This window comes from Ailuropoda melanoleuca, chromosome 11 (genome assembly GCF_002007445.2).
Source record: "Ailuropoda melanoleuca isolate Jingjing chromosome 11, ASM200744v2, whole genome shotgun sequence".
In the NCBI taxonomy this organism is placed as follows: domain Eukaryota; kingdom Metazoa; phylum Chordata; class Mammalia; order Carnivora; family Ursidae; genus Ailuropoda; species Ailuropoda melanoleuca.
In genome coordinates, this window is record NC_048228.1 from 356,048 (window position 1) to 375,488 (window position 19,441).

Consider the following 19,441-nt stretch of genomic DNA (forward strand, 5'->3'; position numbering starts at 1 on the left):
GTTCCGCGCACGGAAGCTCCAGGCCGGGGTCCCTCGAGCGGCGGGTCGGGCGGGGACAAGCCTTGCGACGGCCCCGTGCCCTCCGCGCGGGCCGGCTCCGGCGGGGCGGACGCGCGGCCAAAGCCCCGGCTCAAGCCCGCGCCGCGCTCTCACCTCTCCCCGTCGCCGCGCGTGGGCCGCCGCCGCGCTCAGGCTCGCCGTGGTCGAGGCCGGAGCAGGGAAGGAAGAGCGTGGCCCGCTCCGGACAGCCTCACCGCGCCGGGACCGAAGCCACCGAACCNATACGAGGCTGACACCCTGGAGGTAGGAGAGTTGGTGTCTGAATGTGGGGTGGGTGGGGCGGCTGAGCAAGCCAGCGCACTGCCCACTGCCCTCCCTGGAGAGAAAATCCAGGACACGGCCAAGTGGGGGCCTGGGGTTTCCCCTCATGGGTTGTGTCAGGGGAAACGCTGCATATTAACTATGAGCCAGGTGGTGGTCATCAGCCCCGACAGACCTAGAGAGGCCATTGCCGTGTTGGACTGTATGGCTCTGTGGGACAGAGCTGGGGTTCCAAACCCTTCACCATGCCCCTGACTACCCCTTGGCGTGGGCCACAAGTCGGTGAGATGACTGATCACACAACCATTGACAGTGGACACCAAGCACCGACAGGTCCAGCCGTGGCCACTGACAGAGGACAGGCACCATGCTTACACTTGAGTCTGGCCCACCCAGGGCATCACAGGCAGGACCTGAGCAGTGGCTGCAGATCTGGCTCCAGGCCCTGGGCGGAACCCAGAAGGAGTCCTCGCCATCCCGCAGTCCGCAGCCAGGCGAGCCAACCCGTGGGAATCCAGCTTGCAAGATGGCCGTTCGCGGGGCGGGGGAGGCTCATCCCCGCTTCCGATTCCGGTGCGCCGCGCTCTGGGGCGGCCGCTCTAGCCGGCCGGGCGGACGTCGCCTGCGTCTCGCTGCCACCTCCCGCCCCTCACGGCCGGGAGCGTCCGCGCGTGCGCACTGGAGGGCAGCTTCGTGGGGCGGGGCCCGAGGGCGGACGGTCGGCGCGTGCGCACTGGCGGGCAGCTCCGCAGGGGGGTGCGGGGCGGGGGTGGACCCCTGGTCTCGCAGGAGATCTGGTCAGGCCGCCGGGGCACAGCGAAGCGTCCTTCCGCCCTAACGCTCTCCGGCGGGCGGCCCCAGGGGTTGTCAGCAGCCGCAGGGATCCCGGACCCCCTCACCCTCCACAGTTTTTCCCTCCGCAAGAACCCCGGCCGACGGGGTCGGTCTGAGAGCGGGGCGCGCCATTCTGGGGAAGACAGACAAGCCCAGGCAAAGGGTAACCCCCGAGGTGCCGGCGTGAACTCCGCTTGGAGTTCACTGGGACCCCGACTCTTCCACCGGCTACCTTCCAAAGGATGGGGCCAACCCGGCCTAGGGGGCCAGTCCTTGTGCCAGGTAACAGGAGAGCGCCAGAGTCACTAGGGTCCCCGGCCCCATCAGTGACTGAACCCGCTTGGGCCCCTGAGGGTCACGTCCTGATTGGCCTTGTCTGGCTACCAGTGAGGCTCGGGGATGGGGAGCCCTACCAGAACCTGTGCCAGGTGGGGTCTGCCATGGGCAAGCCTGTCCAGCCCCTGCCCATGGGGAGAGCCAGCCTCATAAAAACAGTTCCACTGTTTCCCCAACTGAATTTTCCACCCAGCCCATGAATAGGGTCATTATGCAACAGTGGACACTGCACTGAGGCTTGCTTTCTGCTCCCACGGTCCCCTCCCTGCCTGGGGGAGGGGGAAGCAGAGCTGGCCACCCGTGCATGGGAGGGTGCCTGAAGCAGGCAGGTGGGGATACTGTTCCAAGGGCCAGCGTCCCTCGAAAGGACCCCGATTGCAGAGGCCTGGAGCTGGTCCTCTCCTCCTCAAGCCTGCCATGAGGGAAGTTTTGGAGGGACACGAGGCTGACAGCCAGGAGGTAGGAGAGTTGGTGTCTGAATGTGGGGTGGGTGGGGCGGCTGAGCAAGCCAGCGCACTGCCCACTGCCCTCCCTGGAGAGAAAATCCAGGACACGGCCAAGTGGGGGCCTGGGGTTTCCCCTCATGGGTTGTGTCAGGGGAAACGCTGCATATTAACTATGAGCCAGGTGGTGGTCATCAGCCCCGACAGACCTAGAGAGGCCATTGCCGTGTTGGACTGTATGGCTCTGTGGGACAGAGCTGTGGTTCCAAACCCTTCGCCATGCCCCTGACTACCCCTTGGCGTGGGCCACAAGTCGGTGAGATGACTGATCACACAACCATTGACAGTGGACACCAAGCACCGACAGGTCCAGCCGTGGCCACTGACAGAGGACAGGCACCATGCTTACACTTGAGTCTGGCCCACCCAGGGCATCACAGGCAGGACCTGAGCAGTGGCTGCAGATCTGGCTCCAGGCCCTGGGCGGAACCCAGAAGGAGTCCTCGCCATCCCTCAGTCCGCAGCCAGGCGAGTCAACCCGTGGGAATCCGGCCAGCTTCTGCCTCCTACCACATCGCCCGTCCCCGGCCTGCCTTCCTTCCTTCTGGGGAAGCTGGCAGCTTCCAGAGCTCGGCCTCCTGCTCGCACACTCAGCATAGCGCCTTCCCTCCTCCGCCTCCTCCAGGGGCTCCACCATCCCCACACAGGGCGGGCCCAGCTGTTTTTAGCACATGGAAAGTTATGTAAGGGAGGCCACTCCAGGGCACCTGGGGTTCAAGCACAGGTGTGTCTGGCACACACCCACACACACCTGCAGAGCACAGGCAGTGACCGTGTGGGGCTGGGGCCTCGGCAGGTAGAGGCCCTCTCCTGCCTCAGTTTGTCCCTGTGTAAAATGGGGGTGCCGACTTAGGTGGGAGCATCTTGATGGGAAGACTCAGAACCGCTCCGCTTCAGCCCCCAACCTCTTGATCACCAAGCACCCCTGAGTCACACCTAAGGGAGAAGGTGCCCAGGACAGATGTGGCCAGCAGGTCCTGCCAAGACCTTCACCCTACCAGCCCCGCATATGCTGCCTTCCAGGTCAGTAAGGCCCAAGCTGCCCAGCCCTCTGGCCATAGAGCTGATGGCCTCAGCAGTCGAGACAGGAGCGGGCAGCAAGGCTGGCCGCAAATGACAACTGAGACCTTCTCAAACCCCAAAGCCACCCTTTTGGAGCAGAAGCTGGAGCTGGCCCTTTCTCCCAGACTTCCTTCCAACCCTGCCCCTTCTGCCAATGGTCAAGTTGCAGCAAGAGGATGGCTGTATTCACTCCTGAGCATCTTGGGGGAGGGGGCACGGGTCTGTGTCAGAGGAGCTGCCAGGAAACCAAGAGGGTTAGAATCAAAAAAAACACCCTCATACCCGTTGCTGCTACCCCCTACCCAGGGCAGGACTTGAAGGCTTCGATCACATCTGACCAGGATGGCCAGGGCTCGAGAGAGGGAACCAAAGAGCCAGCCTGGAGGTGACCAGGCAGGAAGCGTGCACACACCCCACTTCTTCCAGCGGGAGACACCTGGCCAGACCCTGAGCCCCACCCAGCCCCAGCTGGCTGGAGGCACCTCAGGGAGCCCCCTCTGGGCTCGCTGGAGCCACTGCTTAACACTGTGGTCAGTGTTTGGAAGGTTGGGGAAGTTCCACATTTACACCAAGAAGGCCCCTCACCCTCCTGGTAGCAGCCCCCAGGCCCAGGCAGGATGACCCCCACCCGCCCACATCCACCAGGAATCCAGAACATATGCAGAGCCCATGGGCTCAGACTTTACTTCTGTCACACCAGAATCCCCTAGGACCAACTCTAATCTGCCCCTGAGGGTGGGGACACCCATGGGTGAGTAAGCAGAGCCTGGGGGCCCCATGAAACACCAGGCACCAACAATCTCCAGGACGGCCCCAGCCTGGAAGGGGATGCCTTGGAACCCCTAGGCCCAGCCTCAGTGAAGGCTACCGCTCAAAGTCCCGAAGGGGGTTGTACTCAGGAGGTTGGGGCCAGCCATCCTACTGTCCTTCTGGGGAGAGGGGAGAGGACGTGGGACCACCCACCTGCCCCTTCTCTGAGGCATCCTCACATTCCCTCAATACAGCTACCGAGGAGTGACCACATGGGCCTACACTGTGCCAGGAACTGGGGTCACCCTGTCCTGCCCCAGCCTGCACTCCTGCTCCTTCTAGGGCCGGTGAGGCCTGGGGAGGAAGGAGAGGGGACGCACCAGGAAGGGAGGAGGGGCTGACCTCTCTGTCCTCCTAGAGGTTTGCTCTGGGGTGACCTCCTCCCCTCCCCACTGGTCACTGACCCTTGGCCTGGGCACCTTATGCTGGCCCCTTGGCAGTTCTCAAGCTGTTTCCCCAGGAGGAGGGAAGGAAGGTTTGTGCCTTCTGCCTGGATGATCTCTGACTCGAGCCCCTCAAGCACAGTCATCATCACAGGCATCCTCTGACCCTGGCCAGGGCTCCCTCTCCCACGGGAAGGAAGGGCTCCTGTTCCCTATAAACTGCAGTTGGCTGGCGGGGACAAGGGCCAGACCCGAGCTCCCCGAGGCCAGGGTACCCAGGCCCCTCCTTCCTGGCAGCTCCCTTCTTCAATCTCCTGAGCTCGGAGCCACGGGTCACTCCTGTTCTAACTACCCGGAGCGCCTGGACCCCTCCTCTGCTGCTAAGAGGCCTCCCCCAGGACAGTGTGCCCCCCATTCCCTCGATAACATAGCCTATCCCACAAAGGAAAATTGCTCAGGGGCAGAGGGCCTGAGAAACCCCAGGCCTGTGCTGAGTCTGGAGGCTCTGATGTGGGGCTTGGGGAGGGGGTATCCACACCAGTGATATCAGCTGGTCCCATCCCTGAACCTTGAGCAGGAAGAGGAAACTAAGGCCCAATGTGCGCTTGAGGAAGTGGGCTCTGAGAGCTTGATTAATTTGGGCAGGGTCATACGGTAAGTGACAGAGCGGTGATTCGCATCCACACCCAGGTGAGTCCCGGGCCTGCTCTTCCCCAGGCAGGACTTCCTTCTCCCAGACATCACCAGTGGCCATCCGCCTCCTTCCAAAGCCACAAAGCTGATGACCTCACCCCTCCTCAGAGCCAAGGGCCCCACCGGCAGGGCCTATTGGAAGTGAGGCTCCTTCCCTCATCCCAGTCTGGATCCTCGGCACTGATTCGGGGTGGGGTGTCCGAAACCTACAGCTTGCCCTGGGGTGGGGGGGTGAACAAACCTGGGACCAGGCTGAGGGTCTGGTTATTTGGGATGGTGAGACCTCTGGGTCCTGCTGGGGACATGCTGGATCCCCACTGGGGCCAGAGGTGGTGGGTCATCCTAGGCCTAGGGGTACTGAGTGTCCTGCCATCAGCTGACCATCCAGCCTCACACAGCCACACTGACAGTGCAATCTGGACCCTGAGTGTGCTGTGCTCTTAGCGTGTGACATGTGGTCTTAGTGTGTATGTGGCCAGGACATGTGGTGTGTCATCTTTGTAGGCGGTGTGTCGTCTCAGTATGTGGTGGGGTCAGTGGTGGCCTTCACGTCTGCTGGGAAGGGTGAACTGTGTGCCACAAGGTGCCAGGTGTCATCTCCACACCCAGGCCCTGGGTTGTGCCCACAATTCGAGCCAGGCCCAGTGGCTGGCCCTAGACACCTGGGTTCTGGGAGTGGAGGTCCCTGCCCAGCATCCCTCGGTCACAAACACCTGTGGTCAGTGCTGGCAGCATGAGCCGGGCACACAAGGGAGGGCAGGCATCCCTCCTGACCTGTCAGTGGAGAGCAGGCAGAGAGGTGAGCGGCCAGGGTCTGCTGGGAGCAGGAAGAGCGGGTGTCTGACCCAAGAGAGATCTGAGCTTCGGGAACTGGGGGAGGGGAGGGTCTGCTCAGCGAGAGGCAGCTGAGCCATGCAAGGGGGTCTCAGCCAACAGGGGCCTCTGCTCTCCCTCTAGAAACCAGGAACCCCTCATCCCCAGGCCTCGCATCCAGGGCTCTGCACAGGAAAAGCTCACCCAGGGGAAGGATCCCCATCCCTGCCCTCCCGGCTTCCCCTTCCCGGTCCAGAGTGGGTGTGTCTGCCCCTGCCAACCAGGCCCCTCCCTGCCTCATCCCACGTCCAGCCAGCCTGTTATAAATACGAGGCTGCCTGGTCAGTGTCGGGCCACAGCCCGCCTTGTCTTGTCACCTACCAGAGCCGCCATCACTGAGGCCACCCAGCACGGGAGAACGGAGGCCCCTGCAGAAGGAGGCCCCAGCGGCAAGGTACCAGGGGCACCTGGTGTGGGCTTCCTTCCCCCAACCTGGAACGCACAGCTGAGGATCCTGTCTCACCTTGAAGGCCCAGTGTGGTCCTGGGGGGACACACCTGTGGGCAGAGCTCTGTGCAACGTGAGACCCAGCGTGAGCACCCCGTGCGGGCACGTGCTCCTGGCCAGGCGTGTGGGAGCCCACGGAACTGAAGCCGGGAAGGAAGGCCAAGCCGCCTCCACCTTGTGCCCACGGCCCCGCACCGCCGGCCGGCCTGCTCCCACACACGGTTCCCCAGAGCACCCCGGAGCAGCCTGCTGGGGCGCGCCGGGCCGGGCACGTGCTGGCTGAGACGCGGCACGTGCTTAGATGCGCCCCTCGCTCAGCCCCCGCCCCAGGCTCCTCAGGAGGGGCCAGAGCTCAGGAGGGTCGCCCTGGGTGCAGGAGGGCCTAGTGATTCAGACCAAGAGGCGGGCAGTGTGGAAAGTCCCCAGGAAGCCTGTGCCACTGGTGACTCCACATGTGTTCGGGGCGAGCAGGCCTGGCCTAGTCTGGGCCGCATGTCCCTGTGTGCTGGCGGAACTGGGAGTCCGGGGGCCCTGCGTCTGTGGCTCTGCTTCTCTAGGGCCTTCAGGTCCCCACCACTGGCTAGCCCACTGGCCCCCTGCCCACTTTTCCTGAAGCCCAAAGTCCACAAACCGGGCTTCCCCGGGGACAAGCTCAGCAGATGATACTCAGGGGCCCATAGCACTGAGCAGTCCTCAGGCCTGACCCTTGGCGCAGACGTGGCCGGAGCAGTCTGGTTCCATCAGTCCCAACCAAACGTGGCCATGCTGGCCACTAGGGGTTGGTAGAGACCATTGAAGCCCAGCGTCTAGTCTTTGTAGAGCCCCAGGGCACAATACAGTCCCCACCCCAAGAAGGTCACCTGGCCTACCCCTCCCTAGAGGCCCCTGCCCCACTTGGGTGGACGGTGGCAGGGACCCACCCAGCCTCAAGCCTGAGTACAAACAGTACCAGGCAGGGCTTGGACACCATATTCTCTGCTGTCCCTGTCCCCACCGGCAGACCCAGCTCTGGCTGCAGTAAGACATACCCTACAGAGGCTGCCTGGGGCCCGGTTTGGTGGGGGTGGCTGCGGGGCTGGTCCCAAGCCTCTGACAGGGCCTCTTTTGAGCATCAGCAGGCTGGGCAGTGGCCCCGGTGGCCGAGGTCACGGCTGTCCCTGAAGTTCCCAGGGACAGAGAATGGACGTCCTAGCAGCCCCAGGTGAGGAGGCCTGAGTGGGAGTCGGGCCTGGCAACAGGCTGGGGCCACAGTACGGCTTGCTTCTTGGACGCAGGTAGGAGCCATGGCCCACACCACCAGTGGTTCCCCGACGTTCCACGAGGCCCAGCAGCCACTGCCACGGGTGCGCGAGGACAGGCGGAGGGAGAGGCTGGTGGAGCTGCACACCTCCTTCAGGGAGCTGTTCACCTTCTTCTGCACCCACGCCACCATCCACGGAGCCATCCGGCTGGTCTGCTCCAGCCAGAACCGCCTCAAGACGGCGTCCTGGGGGCTGCTGTTTGTGGGGGCCCTGGGGGCCCTCTACTGGCAGTTTGGGCTCCTCCTCGAGCAGTACTGGCGCTACCCCGTCATCATGACAGTGTCCGTGCACTCAGAGCAGAAGCTTTTCCCAGCTGTCACTCTGTGCGACATGAACCCACACAGGTGAGGGGTCCTGACTCCCCAGCTCCGCAGCCTGGGGCATCGCCTCGCGTGTGGTCACCGTGGAAGGCCCACTGGCTCACACAGCCCGGGTCATTGATGACCCCACCTCACTCCACCTCTGTGCCCAGTGAGGAACTCTGAGACCTCTGCTCTGGGCCCCGGCACTGGGCGGGGGAGGTGTTCAGGAACAAGGAAGAGCCAGTTGGAGCTTGGAGTGACCAGTGCCACCCAGACACCAGGCGCTGGAAAGCCTGGGAAGGGTGAGGGGAGGTGAGAGGGAGCTTTCCAGAAGGGCAGCCTGGAGCTAGGCTTGGGGGGGGGGGCAGGAGCCGGGCAACATTCCGGGTGGGGAGGCAGCAGGAGCAAAGACAAGAGGAGCTGTGGCCCGAGCCAGGAGACTGGCGGAGCCCACGGGGTGGGGACGGGGGTGCTTCTAGGCTTCCCAGGCTGACTGTGGGGTCGGCACCGGGGGGCAGGCACTGCTCTCCCCAGCAATACCTCGGGACTCACCTCGCCCTTCCCCTCGCCCTGCCACCCCCCAGGCCACGCTCAGCCCGGCACCATCTGCAAGTACTCGATGAGTTTGCCCAGGAGAACATCCGCTCTCTCTACACATTCAACTTCAGCGAGAACAGGGATGTCCTCTTTGCCGACGACAGGGCCCCCCAGCCTGCCTTCTACCTGGACCGTGGGATCCGCCTCCAGAGGCTGGGCCAACCAGGTGGCCAGAACAGAGTGGGTTTCAGACTGGTGAGTGTCCCTCGCCCTGAAAGGTCCTGGCATGCGGTCACCCTGCAGGACTCTGAGCGGGGCGTGGGCAGACGAGGAGGCTGAGCTGAACCGAGCCCACACCCCACAGTGTAACAGCACAGGTGGCGACTGTTTCTACCGGGCCTACTCGTCTGCTGTGACAGCCGCCCGAGAATGGTACCGCTTCCACTACGTGAACATCCTGGCCCTGATGCCCAGCACCCGCGAGGACAGCCACCAAAGCCACGGAGGCCACTTTGTCTTCTCCTGCCGATTCGAAGGCCAGGACTGCCAGGCCCGGTGAGTGGGGGTAGGGCAGCTGGCTGCTCCCCTCCCCCCCCCTGCGGACATGGGTGCCATCCCTGGGGTCCGGCTGGCTTCGAACTGCTTCCCCCAGAGATAAGGCAGGCCGTAGTCCCTCAGGCCACACGCAGTGGGGTCCTGGGCCACGGGCGTATGCGGGTGTGAGTGTGGCTCCTGGTTCCAGGCACTTCCAGACATTCCACCACCCCACCTATGGCAGCTGCTACACCTTCAATGGCGTCTCGGCAGCACAGCACCCGGGCATCTCCCATGGTGAGTGCCAGCCCCAGGCTGAGTGGGGCAGGGGGCGTCCAGGCTAGCCTGGCCTCACCCCCCTTCCTGTCCCAGGGATCAGCCTGGTCCTCAAGGCTGAGCAGCAGGACCACCTCCCTCTGCTGTCCATGGAGGCTGGCATCAAGGTCATGATTCATGGGCATGACCACACGCCCTTCCTGGAGCACCAGGGGTTCAGCATCCGGCCAGGGACTGAGACCACCATCGGCATCCGAGAGGTGGGTAGGCCCCAACCCTCCCACTCCCCCCTTTCCTACCCAACCCTGGGGCCTCAGGGACAGTGGAACTGAAGCATGGCCCTCCCGTCAGGACGAGGTGCACCGGCTCGGGAGCCCCTATGGTCACTGCACCAAGGGTGTGGAGGGTGTGGACGTGCAGCTGCTGTACAATGCCTCCTACACCCTGCAGGTGAGTCCGAGGCCATGGCCGGGAGGAAGGGAGCATCTCGGGAGGGACCGGGGAAGCCAGGGGAGAGGGTGGTCAGGGGAGGGAGGTCTGGAGTCTGGGAGAGGAAACCAGGGTAGGTTTGGGGGAGGGCCCAGGGGAGTGGTTTCAGAGGAGGGGCCCAGGGGTAGCTGGTGGCCAAGGCGGAGGGGAGTGGGAGAGGGTACAGGGAGGGCAGATGCGCTGCTGAGAGGGAGGTGAACCAGGCCCTGTTGCAGGCCCTGGGGGAGGGATGACCGCCTCCAGGACCCTCGGCTCACGTCCCCTGCTGTCCCCCCAGGCCTGCCTGGTGTCCTGCTTTCAGCAGCTGATGGTGGAGACTTGCTCCTGCGGCTATTACCTCCACCCGCTGCCGTCAGGGGCCGAGTACTGCAGCTACGCCAGGCACCCGGCCTGGGGTGAGACCCCCCACCCCCTGCCCCTGCGGGTGGAGCGTGGTCCGGCCCTGTCAGCCTGCAAAGCTCTCCAGCACCCCGGGTCGACCCTAGTGGGTTCATCTGTGAACCGCCCCTCCCACAGGTCACTGCTTCTACCGGCTCCACAGGGACCTGGGGACTCACCGGCTTCCTTGTTCCTCCCGCTGCCCCAGGCCCTGCAGGTGAGTGGCAAGTGTGGGGGTTCAGGGTCGAGGGTTACGGCCAGAGTACCCCAGCAGGAGCGTAATGGGGGTCTGTCTTTCCTAGAGAGTCTTCCTACAAGCTCTCTGCCGGGACCTCCAGGTGGCCTTCCTCCAAGTCAGCTGTGAGTGCCCTGAAGGGGTGGGTAAGGGGCGGACAAGCAGGTGGGTCTCACAGGACCCAAAGGGCTCACCCTAGACCAGCCTGTGCTCCTGCAGTCCCCGCTCTTAACACCTGCCCCACGGCGCCCTGAGGGCTGGGAGAAGCAGCAGCCCCAGCGAGCCTTCTGTGTGCAGGACTGGATCCTGGCCGTGCTGGACAAGCGAAGCCACAGGAGCCTAAGCCAGAGCCCAAGCCTCAGGTGGGTGCGCTCCCCTCCAGAGGGCACGTCCCGGGCCCTCCCTCTGCCAACCTGGTCCTCGGTAGCCCAAGGAGGGCCCAGCCCCTCACACCTCTGCCTTGCCCCAGGAGCAACGTGGCCAAGGTGAACATCTTCTACCAGGAGCTCAACTACCGTACGGTGGACGAGACACCCGTTTACTCGGTGAGCCAGCCGGGAGCCAAGAGCTGTGGTGGGGGCAGGACCCGCGGCGGGCCAGACCCCCCCCCCCGGGGCCCAGCCCTGCGCACCTGCTCACTGCCTGCTGATGCCTGCAGGTGCCCCAGCTGCTTTCAGCCATGGGCAGCCTCTGGAGCCTGTGGTTTGGTTCCTCTGTCCTGTCTGTTCTGGAACTGCTGGAGCTGCTGCTCGATGCCGTCGCCCTCACGCTGCTCCTGGGCTGCCGCTGGCTCCACAGAGCTCCGGGGTCCCAGCCAGGGGCAGCCACGGGGGCATCCCACGCTAAGCCAGAAGCCAACCAGTTGCCCACTGACTGCAGGGATGACACTAACCGTCTGGGGGGCCCTGCTGGCCTCATCTCCCACGGCGCTTCCCAGAGCTCTGGTGGGAGTCTCTGCTGAAGGGTCAGGCCACGTGAGGGCCCAGCCCCCCACACCTGAACCCGCCGGAACGTGTTCTGATCCCGAGGGATATGGAAGCAGGGGGCACCTGGCTGCCCGGGGTGAGCCAGGCCAGCCCCACAGAGCCACCCCCAGACAGCCAAGCCAAACCCAGGGCCCAGGAAGCAGCACTGGGGCCTGCAGGCAGGCAGGAAGGGAGGCACCAAGGTGCCCAGTCCACTGGGTGCTCTCATCAGCTCAGGCACCCTGCCTAGTGGTGGCCTCACTCAGCACCTAGGGCAGGGGGGAGCAGAGTGTCCCTACCACTCCGGATTCCCACATCTGGTCTGTGCATAGCTGTGTGTGTGCATGCAAGGGGGGAGGGGGCCTCCACATGGGAGCATGCCCGTGTTTGGTCAGTGTCGTGTAAATGTATGTGCGTTTCCAAGTGTGTCAACATATCTGTCTACACCTGTGTGCAGGTATATGCAGGCAGAGCCTTCTTCAGCTCAGGGCAGGTGGGAAGAAGGGTAGGGCCGGGCCAAGGCACCTGGTGACCTTGGCTGCTCTGTAATAAAATCAGCGATTCCACCTGGTGGCTACAGCGCGTGTGTGCCTCCCCAGTTACCATTCCCGAGTAAGCTGAAAACCCCAGGCTGCACTCCACACTCCTTGGAGCCGCAGACACACTGTGGGGGCCGGGGGACAGGACACTGTGCCCATGGCCAGCTTGCAGGGTCAGGACTTGCCCGGGAGACAGGACCAGCCCCAGAACACCCTCCCTGGTTAGCATCCACCCCTACTGCTCCCTCCGGGGGGCACGGTCCAGGCCCGAGAAAGGCGGAGGGGCCAGGGAATGGGGGCTGGGGGTGTAGGGAGTCAGTTTCCATCGAAGAAGCCCCAGGGCCCCCAGCAGGCCCCCCGCAGTCAGGGACTGGGTTCTGGCTCACCGCATTCTTTCGAGGCACTGGTGCTACCCCACTCAGGGCCACCCCTCAGGGAAGGCAAAGGACCCGGAGACACCCCTCCCCAGCTGAGAGAGTGGAGTCGGCAGGTGAGCCAATGACAGGCCGGAGTGCAAGCAGCAGTTTATTAACTGTGGTCTGGAGCAGGGGCGGGTCCTGCCAGCCCGAGGCCCTGATGCAGGCAGTGGGGTGGGAGGTGGGGGCAGAGCTCAAGCAGGAGAAAGGAGGGAGTGAATTCTGCTCTTTAGGGGTCACAGCCAACAGGCAAGGAAGTTGGGGGGCTCAGTCGGCACCCACCTTGCCGCCCATGGAGCCTCACTGGACAGCTTTTGCATAGTGACCAGCCAACTGGCCTTGGCCAGACCAAGGATGGAAGTTGGGGAGAGGCTCAGCCACTGCCCCGGGGCTCCAGGAAAGGGGAATGCAGAATGAGCGCCTTGGTGGGCCCTGGGGAGGAGGCTGAGGGACCCCTGGACCCATCCAAGGGCCCAGCTCGAGGGGTGAGGCAGGTGCGGGGCAGGGCAGAGCTGCAGAAGCCTCCCTGGCCGGCCGCCGGCAGAGCCAGGTGTGTCAAGCTGGTCCTCGAGCGTCCACAGAGAAAAGACGCAAGACAAAGTGAGAAAGAGGTCGTGTAGAAACTCTGCTCAGTCTGTGACAAAGAACGTCAGATGCAGGGGTGGAAAGTGCCAAAGTCCTTTATGCACTGGCTCGGGGCCAAGTGCCTCTGGAGGAGGCGGGGACAGGTCTCTGGCCACCCAGGCCTGGGGCCTGCGTGTGGCCAGCCACATGGCCTTGGGACGCCGGCGTCCAGCCAGGGCTGAGGCCCCAGGCCACAGCCCACCCCCCCAGCACCCGAGAAGCCCAGCCTGGATGCCGGTCACTAAGTGAGGTACACGGGTTGATTCCCTGGATGGGCTGCCCCTTCTGCCCTCAAAAGGCGCTGGTGGCCAGCCACCAGCCCCAGGGCCTAGCAGAGGGGCTCTGGGGGCGTGTAGGAGGGACCCAACTAGCAGGTCAGTGTTCTGCGGCAGTAAAGGTGGGGGCACGAGGAGGCACGGGCCCTGAAGGCAGAGAGGGACATGAAGTGACACAGGTCCCAGGATGGACGGAGGGGCACGAAGTGACACAGGCCCCGGGGGAGGGGCGTCTGAGGGGCACAAGGTGACACCAGGCCTTCGGAGTGGTTTGTGACAGGAGCAACCCAGGTCCCCAAGAAAGGGATCGCCTGAAGACACAGGGTCCCCAGGTGTGGCGAGGGGCACCAGATGACGCAGCACCTCCCAGGGAGAAATGTGGGGCTTAAGACTCGGTGCTGGGGTCTCTGCAGCCCAAGGGGCCAGGGCAGCTCCGAGGAGGGCAGCCCAGGCACTGGGGCTCTCATGGCCACCACAGGCAGGCCGGGCGGGGGGACAGGGCGGCTCCCGCTGCTGCGGTCCCGACGCCTGCCCGCCCTAGCTCTCCTCCAGGTGGAGGCTGATGAACTCCTGCATGCACCTGCGGTACTGGAGCTCCGTGGGGCTGCTGCCCGCCAGGGGGCCAGGCTGGCCCGGGGGCGCCTCCGCCTCTCGCATCTCCTCCGCCATGCGCGCCAGACGGAGCCTGGGGGAGGTGCGCGATGAGACGCGCCCCTTCCCCCAGCGCCTCCCGCCCCCCGAGTGCCACCCCCAGGGCCCCCGCCCGCGCTCACAGCGTGACGATGTCTGCGTTCGCCTCCTGGATCGCGATGCTCAGCGGGTCCTGCTGCTCGTGGTCCAAGGCATGCTGGTCAGCTCCCCGCTTCAAGAACAGGCAGACCTGACTGAAGGGTGGAGGGGACAAGTCGGGGCTGGCCCCGGGGCGGGCCGAGGCGACCCCCAGCCCCCCCCCCCCCCCCCCCCCCCCGCACCACCACGGGCAGGAGGGGCCAGAGACTCACCCCGTGCGTCCCAGGAGTGTGGCGTGATGCAGGGGTGCCCGGCCCCGGCTGTCTCTTTGGTTCACGTCCGCTCCGTTTTGCAGAAGGAATTCACAGACAATCAAGGAGCCCTGGGGAGCCAAGGACAGTTCAGACTCACCTGGAAATGGCCCCTCCTGGGTCTCCAGGAGGGTCCAAGAGGTGCTTGCGTTCGTGCCATAAGAAAAGGAGCTCTGAAGAGGCACCCGTGTCCCGCGCAGCTCCCCCCGCCACCCCTGCGCCTGCTCACCCCTAGCACGGCCTGCACCAACGGTGTCTTGCCCTCGTCCTCTGCGTCGGCCCAGTTGACCTCCGCCCCGTGCGCCAGCGCCGTGGCCAGCGCAGGGAGGTCTCGGGTGCGCGCCGCCCGGTGCGCCAGGAGCCCGGGGTGCAGCTCACGCACGTCTGCCAGACCCCAGGCCTCAGCCTCTCCGTCGTCGGCCTCGCCGCTGGACTCCTCAGACTCCGCACCCTCTACGGGGAGGGGTATGGTCAGGGGCCATGACCGGGCCTGGAGTGGGGTCAGGGGAGGGCGGGGGCTGGGCTGCAGCAGAGGCAGGGAGGCGCGCACCCACCCTCCTCGGTGACGCTGTCCACCACGGAGCCTGCGCCGAAGGCCAGAACGTCCGAGCTGCCGTCAGAGCTGCCCCCTAAGCCACTGTCGCTGCTCAGACCTGCGGGGTCCAGGGACAGACCGGGGGGGGGGGCGGGGGCCTTAGAGTCCCTGACTCCTGCCAGAGCCCTGCGGGAAGGCTAGAACTCCCATCCATCCTCCAGGGAATGCCCAGGGACAGGATCAGCCCCCACTAGGGGAGGGGAGCCTGCTTAGGATGGGGGGAAAGGGGAGAAAACAGCTCAGAGGAACCACAGCAGCACTGGCAAGGGCACAGCCCCGGGGAAGCCCACCCTGTGGCAGGTCGGCCCTAGCAGGATGGGTGGGCCGAAACAACCCACGTGCAGTCAGTGGGTTTGTGGCCAGTGCACGCTGCGGCGAGGTGGTGGCCAAGGGCTGGGGACAACCCCACCCCTCCCCCACAACACTGAGTGAAATGTCGTATGGCTTACCCAAGGGCAGCCCCAGACTTAGCATGGTGAGGCAGCGCCCTCTGCTGCCGGAGGCCCCCCTGGTCACCGCCCCCAGCCCCGTCGGTTCTTGGCCCCGGGGCCATGCCTTCTGCCTACACTGCCCAGAAAGGCTCTCTACAGGTGCTCTCTGTGGTGCCCATACATCATTAACAGGAAGCCCCTGGTGGGAAACCCTGCTTGGAGCATTTGGCCCCTAACTCCAAGAGGATCTGGGAGAGATGCACAATTGTCTCTTGCAGGCTGGCTTTGGCACACGGCTGTCCAGGCCCCCGGCAGGCACACAGCCCTCAGCGCGCACGAGCACATGCACACACATCTACATGTACGCCTGTACGCACATTCAGCCACATACCCACACACACCCACGTGCACTCACATACACATACTTCCCCCAGTGTGCACACCACACGCGCAATTCGCACACACCGTTCTGAGGGTCATGGTCTCAGCCTCCAGCTCAGTGGCCAAGTAACCCCAGACCCTCCAGGTGCTATCCCAGCCTTAGCCCTGTTTGACCCCCAAATTCTCCCCAGCCCCCACCCCACTCCTTCCTACAAGGAACACCTTGCCATGCCTGGCCCCTGCTCTGCTGTCCTGACTGAGCCAAGGGGAGTGGGCAGCAGGGGACTAGGGCCCTCCGAGCACTTACTACGCGGACCGGCTGCAGCAGCCCCTGCATCGAAGTAAGAGAAGAGGGAGTCCAGCTCGTCCGGGCAGAAGAGAGAGTCCCTCCGGAACTTGCGCTCCACAGCACCTGTTGCAGGGAGATGGGGAAACTAAAGCCCAAGGCAAAGCAGGGGCCCGATTCCTGCAGGGAGTCCCTGCCTCCCGCCTGCCCTGCCCCCACCCTGATCTTCCTGGGACCTGAGGTCTGGTGGCTCAGCGCCCCCCCTCCGGGGCCTGCTTCCCACCCCTGCGCACGTACGCGAGCCGAAGGTACAGCCTGCTGGTACCTGAGGACAGAGCGGCCACAGAGGGCAGGACAGGCTCCAGCCGGACTTTGCGGCGGGCAGCGGGGGCTCGGGGGGAGCTGTGGTGGTGCTGGCACTTCTGCGCCTGCCAGTGCCGAGGGGCCTCTCGGGCTGGTGCTGAGGGCGGCTTCCGCAGGAACTTTTTTTCCACGTACTTGTCCTTGATCCAGGCCTCCTTGTCCTGCCTGGACCAGGGGTGGACATGAGGCCGCACTCATGCACGGGGGCTCAGCTGGCCCCGTCTAGACTGCCCCTCCAGCCTCACCTGGGGCTGCTGGCTGTGGGCTTCCTGCTACCCTGCCCCTCGCACTGAGCCTCGTAGATCTGGTTCACGGTGCTGTTTCCGAGCTCACACATCAGCTAGGAGACAGCATGTGCAGGCATCAGCCCCAGCTCACAGGCCAGCACCCCCTCCAACAAGCTTGCAGACCTGGCTCCTGCCACGGCCACCACCCCCTGCTGGTGGCTGGCGGCCTGTGACGGCCTCATACACACCTTCAGCAGCTCCGGCTCCCAGGAGTCCAGAGTCAGGGACCGCACCTTGGAGCAGTGGACACCCAGGCTCCTGGACGGTGAGGAGACAGGGGTGAGTCAGGGCGTGGCTCTGCCCCAGCACCTCCACCGCCCCACCCCACCCCAGTGGGCCCACCTGTGGATTCCTGAGCACTCAATGCAGAGCAGCACACCCAGGTTGATGCTGGCCCAGCGGGGGTCTGGCTGGCCACAGTCGCCACACTGGCTGTTGCCGGCCACGTTCTGCACACGCTGCAGCACGCTCTCGCCCTTGACGCTGCGCTCCCGAGAGTCCGTAGCAGAGTCGATGCTGCTCGTGGATGGAGATGCCGTGCGGTCCAGCCTCTGGGGATGGTGTGAGGGGCTGCTCAGCCCTCAGGAGCCCCAGCCTCCATTGTCCCGTGGGCCCCTCCCCCTCCCTGGCCCAAGGTGCCGGCACAGGGGGGGACAGCTGGAGCATTGCTTGTGTGCCCGAGTGTGCATGCCTACGCCCGTGGGACACAAACACACGCTCACATTGCACAGGTAAGCTTGTATGCGAGCAGCCTGCAGGGGCTGCCTCCCTGCCGTACACAGCCATGCGCTCACGCCCGTGGGGGTGCCAAAGAGGGCCACACCTCACTGTAGCAGCTGTCCGGGCTCTCCCGGTAGGCGGAGGCGATGCTGGCTTGCACAGCTTGAACCCAGGCCTGCCGCAGCTTCTCTGAGTCGGCCTGCAGCATGCAGCTCCTGGAGGGAGGGGACCCTCAGGCCAGGTTGGCGGGGGCTCCCTCCCCCACCCTGCCCCGGGGTAGGCCTCCTCACTTGGTGGGCGACACCACCTCAAAGCAGAACCGCCGTTCGATGTCCTCACATGGCTTCACAGAGCACAGACGGAGGTCCTCCACCACCACAGTCAGCACATCCTGCAGGGGGCACCGCCGTGGCCCTGGTGCCCAGCACCTAACCCTGGCCCTGCACTGACCACCCATTTACCGCTCCACTTTACAGACACAGACTGAGACCCAGGTGGTCTCTGTCCCCTGACCATCGAGGCGCAGTGTCCTCAGCCCTGTCTGCCCCCCCCCGCCCTGCTGACCAGCCCACCCCAGGGTCCAGGCAGGAACGGGCCTTGCCGTTACTGACCCAGCCCCAGCAGCCCTGAAGCGCACCTTGAGCTTCTTCTGGTAGACCAGTTGGCTGTTCTGGATGGAGAACCAGCGCCTGGGCAGGTGGATGGGCCAGGAGGGGGTCAGGTGGGGCCAACCCCATGTCTGCCCCACAGACCCCCTGAGAAAGCCCCTCCCTCACCGGTTCCATGTCTTGAAGGCATTACTGGCCCTCTTGAAGAGGTAGCCCTCCATCACCACACCGCTGGGCGCGTCCACATCAAACTCCACTTTGGGCTCATCATAGGAGAAGTCCTGGGGGTGGTTGGAGCCCAGTCTCCGGTGAGTGTCCACCCCTGGTTGTGAGGGCACTGCGGCCCTGCCAGGCTCCCCCAGAGCCAACGCTGGGGTGGGGCACTGCTCTCCACAGCCTCTTCCTGACCCCAGCAGACACCATTGCCCTGAAACCCCACTGGGGGCAGACACCTCACATTACAGCTGAGGGCCCCAAGAGCTCCAACCCCCACCCCACACCCCCAGCCTTGTAGGGACAGCAGGCTCTGGGATCAGGAAGGAAGCTGCCTCCCCCCGTCCTTAGTCCCCCATTCACGTTGCCAGCTGGGCCTGCTCCAGCCAGCCTGACAGAGCTCCATTCACAGGGACTGAGGAGACACTGAGTGTTGTCCTGTGTGTCCAGCGGTAGGAGAGGAGGCCCAGCCACCTGCTCCCCTGGCTGAGCGGGGGCAGAAAGGGACAGCTGCTGCCGTTCCCCTTCCCGCGGGGGATTCGGTCCAGCTCAGCCCAAGGCCTGCTGGTGCCAGCCACGGCTTACAGCAAAGAGCTCACAGGTGCCGGGGACGCTGAGGCTGGGAAGTGTCCTTGGTGCTGAAGCTCTGCAGGGTGGGGGAAGGCAGAGGCCCCACCCTGCCTAGTCAACATCCTCCCTCCCTCCCTCCCTCCCTTCCTCCCCCAGGGTACACGCCCCCTCACCTGCAGCAGCGTCTGGGAGGGCCAGGAGCAGGAGGGGGTGTGAGGAGGGAGAGAGAGCCAGTGAGTGACTGCCCACCCCCCACCTCGCCACCAGGCTCCCAGTGCTCTGGATGGAGCCACTCCCACCTGCAGCCCACCTCTACCCAGGGGGCTGTCTGAGTAGGAGCCAGCAATGGAGCCCTCAGAGACCACTACCAGTCTCGAAGGAAGGAAATCCCAGGTCCCAGATCTAGCCCCAGCCCCAGCATCTGTGAGCTGAGGAGGCTGGGCCCTCTGCCCAGCCAGGGCGGACCTCTAAGTGACCGTCACAGGGCTGTCCCTCCCTCTCTGGCATGCTGAGGCTCTTAAAGATGGAGACCTCTCCCTCTGAGTGCACATTTCAAAGAGAGGCAGGGTCAGCCCCCGCAGAGTGGACAGGTCTAGAGAGGGAATAGGCGGACTGTGGTCTCTTGGGGTCCCCCGTCCATGCAGGGAGGTCAGGGGCTGCAGGGCCTCACCCGCTGCTGGATGGCCGCGTGCTTTCGCTCCATGTCCCGCTTCTCCACCGCGGAGTCGATCACCAGCTGGTCTAGCTGTGGGGGAGGGGCACCGGGCGGGAGGTGAACGCACTTCCCCAGCGAGACCAGTCTGGGCCCCCCCCC

The 19,441-nt window shown here is 64.8% G+C and overlaps 3 protein-coding genes across 9 annotated transcripts in view; 1 reads left to right on the forward strand and 2 right to left on the reverse strand.

Annotated features, from left to right (window-relative positions):
• UBE2J2 (ubiquitin conjugating enzyme E2 J2) overlaps positions 1–280 on the reverse strand; it is a 14,991-nt gene extending 14,711 nt beyond the window's left edge. The window contains exon 1 of one of the 2 annotated variants that reach the window (XM_034671077.1): positions 154–280. The gene's annotated coding sequence lies outside the window, so the exon portion shown is untranslated. The remainder of the gene's footprint in view (positions 1–153) is intronic. The other variant, XM_034671076.1, reaches the window with a different exon arrangement.
• Positions 281–842: 562 nt separating this feature from the next.
• Positions 843–11,447, forward strand: SCNN1D (sodium channel epithelial 1 subunit delta). 6 transcript variants are annotated; one of them, XM_034671011.1, is made up of 14 exons: positions 843–3,017; positions 4,967–7,463; positions 7,514–7,907; positions 8,450–8,657; positions 8,767–8,957; positions 9,145–9,233; positions 9,309–9,472; positions 9,564–9,662; positions 9,979–10,096; positions 10,218–10,296; positions 10,382–10,439; positions 10,534–10,676; positions 10,784–10,859; positions 10,973–11,445. In XM_034671011.1, exons 2-14 carry the CDS (start codon positions 7,442–7,444, stop codon positions 11,273–11,275), a joined length of 1,944 nt encoding a protein of 647 aa, XP_034526902.1. In that variant the 5' UTR covers positions 843–3,017; positions 4,967–7,441; the 3' UTR covers positions 11,276–11,445. The 6 variants fall into 6 exon arrangements, with proteins under 6 accessions (XP_034526902.1, XP_034526901.1, XP_034526906.1 ...); XM_034671012.1 differs by lacking the exon at positions 4,967–7,463 and having other exon boundaries at positions 945–1,437; positions 1,840–1,950; positions 7,537–7,907; positions 10,973–11,447; XM_034671010.1 differs by having other exon boundaries at positions 843–7,463.
• Positions 11,448–12,330: 883 nt separating this feature from the next.
• The window catches only part of ACAP3 (ArfGAP with coiled-coil, ankyrin repeat and PH domains 3), a 15,287-nt gene continuing 8,176 nt past the window's right edge, over positions 12,331–19,441 (reverse strand). Inside the window, exons 5-20 of the mRNA XM_034672024.1 lie at positions 19,298–19,427; positions 18,801–18,812; positions 18,013–18,125; positions 17,874–17,925; positions 17,527–17,627; positions 17,340–17,451; positions 16,859–17,067; positions 16,705–16,774; positions 16,475–16,569; positions 16,192–16,394; positions 15,888–15,992; positions 14,728–14,826; positions 14,403–14,626; positions 14,135–14,244; positions 13,907–14,017; positions 12,331–13,818 (exon numbers count right to left, since the gene is read on the reverse strand). Coding sequence (XP_034527915.1) covers positions 13,671–13,818; positions 13,907–14,017; positions 14,135–14,244; positions 14,403–14,626; positions 14,728–14,826; positions 15,888–15,992; positions 16,192–16,394; positions 16,475–16,569; positions 16,705–16,774; positions 16,859–17,067; positions 17,340–17,451; positions 17,527–17,627; positions 17,874–17,925; positions 18,013–18,125; positions 18,801–18,812; positions 19,298–19,427 — 1,894 coding nt within the window. The 3' untranslated portion in view covers positions 12,331–13,670. The remainder of the gene's footprint in view (positions 13,819–13,906; positions 14,018–14,134; positions 14,245–14,402; positions 14,627–14,727; positions 14,827–15,887; positions 15,993–16,191; positions 16,395–16,474; positions 16,570–16,704; positions 16,775–16,858; positions 17,068–17,339; positions 17,452–17,526; positions 17,628–17,873; positions 17,926–18,012; positions 18,126–18,800; positions 18,813–19,297; positions 19,428–19,441) is intronic.